General features: G+C 46.0%; 1 protein-coding gene across 2 annotated transcripts in view; it reads left to right on the top strand.

The window, feature by feature from the left end:
* Positions 1-2,664: 2,664 nt before the first annotated feature.
* Positions 2,665-5,601, top strand: part of ddx31 (DEAD (Asp-Glu-Ala-Asp) box polypeptide 31) — a 13,338-nt gene continuing 10,401 nt past the window's right edge. Inside the window, exons 1-4 of one of the 2 annotated variants that reach the window (XM_046034785.1) lie at positions 2,665-2,758; positions 3,495-3,605; positions 4,702-4,839; positions 4,928-5,079. In XM_046034785.1, coding sequence (XP_045890741.1) covers positions 3,498-3,605; positions 4,702-4,839; positions 4,928-5,079 — 398 coding nt within the window. In that variant the 5' untranslated portion in view covers positions 2,665-2,758; positions 3,495-3,497. Of the gene's footprint in view, positions 2,759-2,839; positions 3,111-3,494; positions 3,606-4,701; positions 4,840-4,927; positions 5,080-5,601 lie in introns of those variants that run through there. The other variant, XM_046034786.1, reaches the window with a different exon arrangement.

The following is a 5,601-nucleotide window of genomic DNA, read 5'->3' on the forward strand; positions in this document are numbered from 1 at the left end:
GACTCGATGATGGCGGTGTAGATGGAGGAGGCGAGGATGGACTCGATGATGGCGGTGTAGATGGAGGAGGCGAGAACGGACTCGATGATGGCGGTGTACATGGGGAGGCGAGGATGGACTCGATGATGGCGATGTAGATGGGGAGGTGAGGATGGACCCGATGATGGCGATGTAGATGGGGAGGTGAGGATGGACTCAATGATGGCGGTGTAGATGGAGGAGGCGAGGATGGACTCGATGATGGCGATGTAGATGGGGAGGTGAGGATGGACTCGATGATGGCGGTGTAGATGGAGGAGGCGAGGATGGACTCGATGATGGCGGTGTAGAAGTGCATCATCATTGTCTTTGGCAGGCTGAACTTCTTCAGCTGCCACAGGAAGTACATCCTCTGCTGCTCCCACTTGAGGTCCTGGGTGATGATGGTGCCCAGGAAGCTGAAGTCCACATGGGGGTGATGGGGGAGGGGACACCTCCACTGGCTGAGGAATAATGATCTGATGACAGAATATATTATAGTACAGCAGTCACAGAGAGGTTTTACTGATTTTACTGCAGTAAAGTATCTGAGTACTTCACGCTATTGGAACTGAAGGAAACTATCAAAATAAACCGCAAGCTGTAAAAACCTGTAATCATCCTTTAACTGAGAGGCTGAGGATGGGTCCAGAGACAGACAGACAGTCAGTCAGTCAGACAGTCAGGAGTACTTTCTGTTTGTCTGAATGTTGTTATTAACGAGCCTCTGTGAGTGACAGCAGCTGATGTTTCTCTGTCAGCAGCTCCTCTGATCTAAAAGCAGTTATCACAGTTTAGGACGTTTACTTCAAACCTTCATGTTAAAATATCTCGTTTACTTCAGAACCCTCCGTCCTGCGGCGCCTCCGAGCCGCCGATCACTGAAAGCTCATTTTCACAACACGCTCAATCACACGGACGTTTCAAAGTGCTGATTTGGGTAAATGACTATAATTAATCCTCCTGAGCGGCGGTTTGAGTCCCAGCGGCGCCGGGCTCACCGTTTGATTGACAGCTCTATTTTTAAGTTTTCTTGTGGACAACAGGAAGCGGAGCGGGAAGGAAATGGGAGGTGACAGCTGCTGATGTGATGACGGACAGTTTGTCTTCATCTCCTGCAGAGACTGAAGCCTCTGAGCAAGGCACCAAACCCAGCATCAAGCCAAGCTGGACTCTGCTGGTCTGGTGTCTCATCTGGGCTGTGCTCACATGTAATTATAGACTGGCGGTCTTCATAGGTCTGACTGGCCTCTGGTCCAGTCCTCAAAATGGTTTTATAGTTACTCTGCAGCTCTGATCCCTGACGGTGAGCGCGACACTGACCAGCAGAGAGCAGCTGCTGCTGTCTGCAGACACGGAAAAAACCTCCGCTTCATTTATTCTTCACTAAGTTTAAAGAATAAAAACACAGAACATAACAGCTGATATGAATGCAGAAAGTCTACTTTTAGCATGGCCTGGATCTATAAACACAGTGTCTCACCTCACAGGTGTCTAAAAACAAATCACCTTTACTCAGCAGAATCAGATTCTGCTGGTGAACCAGCTGTTCAGTGGAGAGAGTTTTTATCAACATACAATATTCCAGTTACACCCAAAGAAATTCAGTTTTATTTGAGGCCATTCCATCAGACACTATAATACTTTTTTAGAAATACAGGCAGACCTCCACCTACTTCCCTCTCTCTTCCCAGCTGAGTCAACATCCTCGACATTAGCAATAAAATAACGTGGTGTGTGTTGTTTCACAAATAACTTGTATCTGTGGTGATCTATCTTATAATTCATGCTGATAATTATATGTGTACTTATACACCTTCTCTGTACTTGTACTGTCCACTAGGACATGCCGGGGTTGTGTGTTGTGTCTTATGCCTCTTTGTTCTTATTGGCTGCTCAGGGCAGCAGTATGTCTGATACTGCCCGAGGTGGCAGACTGACACAGCTGAGTTTTGTTCCAAGTATTTCTCTGTTTTTTTCTCCTCTAATAAATACCAAAAGACAACGGTTTGTTGTAATCCATTTATTTGTTCAATTCTCCCTGAGGAATTAGAACCGATTTGTAAACGACACTGACTGGAAAAAAAGTCTGAGAAATATCAGCCTGTTAATCACGACATGGTTCAATTTAAGAAGAGACATCAATACAAACTGTTGTTTGTATTTCACTTTTATTAAAGTTAGAGAAAAGAAAACAACTACTTTATACATTTATTAATTCCAATTTTAGAAATTTTACATAAATAAATGTAAATTCTTTTCCTCCATGAGGTTGTACATTATATCAATTTAATTTCTAAATACAACAACACATAGATCTCTTTAAATATCCTTACATGATATAGACTACTGTTTATTATTTGTGTCTTCTTACATACTTGTATTTAAATACTGTTCTGTATACTTCTTGTTCCCTCTTTATTATATCCCCGGTGAATTACAACCTGATGACTGAATCAACAAGCTTTTGTAGTTTATTTTTTTATTTATTTTTTTGTTTGTTTGTTTGTGATCAACAATAATTCATGAACATTTATTAAAGTTATAAAGTCAAATGTTCATATTTGAGTTTTTGCACAACAAATAATTTCCTGTCACTGTTTGTGAACAAAAGAAACTTTCAAAATAAGATGCGAAGCTACTGCGCATGTCCACATAATCAGCTGTGAAGGAGGCGGGGCTTCCGTGACGTACCAGGAAGAGTCCCCACACGCGTGTTTTTGATCTCCGGAGCTTCGCGGTGAGTTTGTTCACTTTTTTACTTGTTCTGATTTAACGTGTTTTGAAGTTTTTCCTCACAAAGTTCAAACCGGAGCAGCTGCTGTTAGCATGTGGCTAGCATTAGCCGCTGCGCCACACAAACACGCGCGCAGAGACAGAAACACGTGCGCGCGCGTGGAGCTCATGTGGTTAATCTGCGGAACTTTAACACCATCAAACGTCTTGTGAGACATTTTGTCATCTGCGCTTCGTTGCTGTCTTGAAGTCTGAGCTAACGCTGCTACATGCTGCTGTTTCTGTGCGTCACGCCGGACTCCGGTCAGAAACGAGTCAGTTTTAACGTTTGCTCACCTGTCGGACAGTGAACACAGGTAATAAAACATCCTGATGAACCCCTGACAACATCAACGGCCGCTCTTCAGTTCGGCACAAGTCAAATAGACCAGCCCTCTGTGTTTTTTATCAAATCATAGCTTTTGGATGCGTTGACATTAAAATGCGTCGTAATGCTTGATACAGTCAGTGCACTTGGTCTAAGTAACTGTTGGTGCTGATTACAACTGCTGCATACTGTAACTGAATCATGTTGTTCATCTAACACCTGGAGACATCACTTCACTACATTTCTGCAAAATGCAGTGTAGTTCCGCTATAATCTGCTAAATTTACAACTGCTTCGTTATTGAACGAAGTTTGGTTTGAACCAAATGAACTGTTAAATAAGCTGACTGTGTTTGTGTCCACCTGTGGATCAGGTGATGATGTCGTCAGCAGAGGACCAGCTGTGTCTGAACATCAGCAGCAGCTTCTCCTCCTCTTCATCGCCCAGGAGGAAGCCTCTGACCGCTCAGCAGAGATGGGCCACAGTGAGTATCTGTACTGCAGAGTACTTTATCACCTCATACCTGACTGAACACACATGAGACCAGCAGCTGCACCTGGTTCACATTGAGATCACATGTCCATGTTGGCCTTTGGATCTGGTTCAGTGACCGTCGGTGCGTCACGGTGTTCAGACTCAGTCTTTTATCTGTGTTGTTATTGTTATTTTTTTAAGAGAAACCCCCTGAAGAGAGCAGAATTACTTTTTGATTTCCTGGAATGTGAGATTAATAAAAGAAACAATTAAATAGTCATAAAGAGCTTTATTACCAGTCAGTATTTTACAGGAACAAAGCTCGAGAGACGACGAGCTACACGCAGACGAACATACAGTTCAATAAATGTAAAAATATACATATGGAATAAACAGAAGCAAGTTATAAAAGAATAATACAACAATTTGCGTGGGAGATATTTACATGCGGTTACTCCGGGTTTGTGTTAAATAATAATAGAGAAGAATAAATATGTGCAGTGTGGCGGGCCTGTGCAACGATATGAAATGAAACAGTATTTACACGTGCAGAGACATTTGCATTATTTGAAGGGGGGGGGGGTCGTGGGTTGATGAGGCGAGCTGCAGACGGGAAGAAGCTGTTTTTAGCAGCATGTTTTAAACACTTTTATAGACTGATAGTGAAAAGGTCTCGGCCTGAAGACCTCGGAGCGCAGCAGATCCCGCATGTAGGAGGGAGCGTCACCAGATAGATATCCTTTTGTTTTGTCATAATTTGGCCCAGGGGCCCGTTTCATACCGGGGTTCAGAACCCATCCCAAGCCACGAGGCGTGGCTTGGGATGGGTTCTGAACCCCGGTTAGATGGACCCTGAAATTCATTCCTGATTGAATCTGTTGGACGGGAATCGATCAGATATTTGATTCTTTTACTTCCTTCCCTCCTTCCTTCCCTGCGTCCTTTCCTTCCTCCTCGCTGCGTTGAAATGTGACGCTGCAGCCGAGTTCCCCCTCGTTGATGTGAGCGTCATGACGCTGTGTGTTCCTAACGGGTCCCGTTGTGCGAGCAGCCGTCTGGTTTCTAGCGGCGACACAAACTTTAAGTTGTTTCTGTTTGACCTGCAGAAGAAGCAGCGAGCAGAGAAGAGGCCGTTCAGCTCCTCCTCCGAGGAGGAGGAGGAGAAGAAGAAGAAGAAGAGCGGCTCCTTCAAGGTGAGGAGAGTGCAGCTCAGTAACGCAGCAGAGGAGGAGGAGCCTCTTCAGGTAAACACTGCTCGCACCTGTCGCACCGATCGGCGGTCTGTCTGATCCTTAACGCCTTGTCTGATAACAGTGATGAACTCTGTTCCAGGCTCCGCCCACCGAGCAGACAGACAGGCGGACACCACCGAAGAAGAAGCAGCAGCAGCAGGAGGTGAAGGAGGGAGGGAAGGAAACAGGAAGAGGCGGCATCAAGACTTCCTCTCTGTTCAAACACAACCCAGAGATCCCAGAGTTCCACAGGTACGCAGCTCCTCTTCTGATTGGCCGAACAGACCGGCCTCAGGTTCTGATTGGTTCATATCAGAGCCTCGAGCATCACCGATCGATTCTGTTGGGTATTTCAGCTGTCGCTAATCAACCTGTCTCCTCCCTCCCTCCTTCTCTCCTTCCTCCCTCTCTCCCTCCTTCTCTCCCTCCTTCCTCCCTTCCTCCCTCCCTCCCTCCTTCTCTCCCTCCTTCTCTCTCTCCCTCCTCCTTCTCTCCCTCCTTCTCTCTCTCTCCTCCCTCTCTCCCTCCTTCTCTCCCTCCTTCTCTCTCTCCTTCCTTCCTCCCTCCCTCCTTCCTTCCTCTCTCCCTCCTTCCTCTCTCTCCTTCCTTCCTCTCTCTCCTTCCTTCCTCCCTCCCTCCCTCCTTCCTCTCTCTCCTTCCTTCCTTCCTCTCTCCCTCCTTCCTCTCTCCCTCCTTCCTCTCTCTCCTTCCTCCCTCCCTCCTTCCTTCCTCTCTCCCTCCTTCCTCTCTCCCTCCTTCCTCTCTCTCCTTCCT

This window comes from Micropterus dolomieu, linkage group LG21 (genome assembly GCF_021292245.1).
Source record: "Micropterus dolomieu isolate WLL.071019.BEF.003 ecotype Adirondacks linkage group LG21, ASM2129224v1, whole genome shotgun sequence".
Taxonomy (NCBI): Eukaryota; Metazoa; Chordata; class Actinopteri; order Centrarchiformes; family Centrarchidae; genus Micropterus; species Micropterus dolomieu.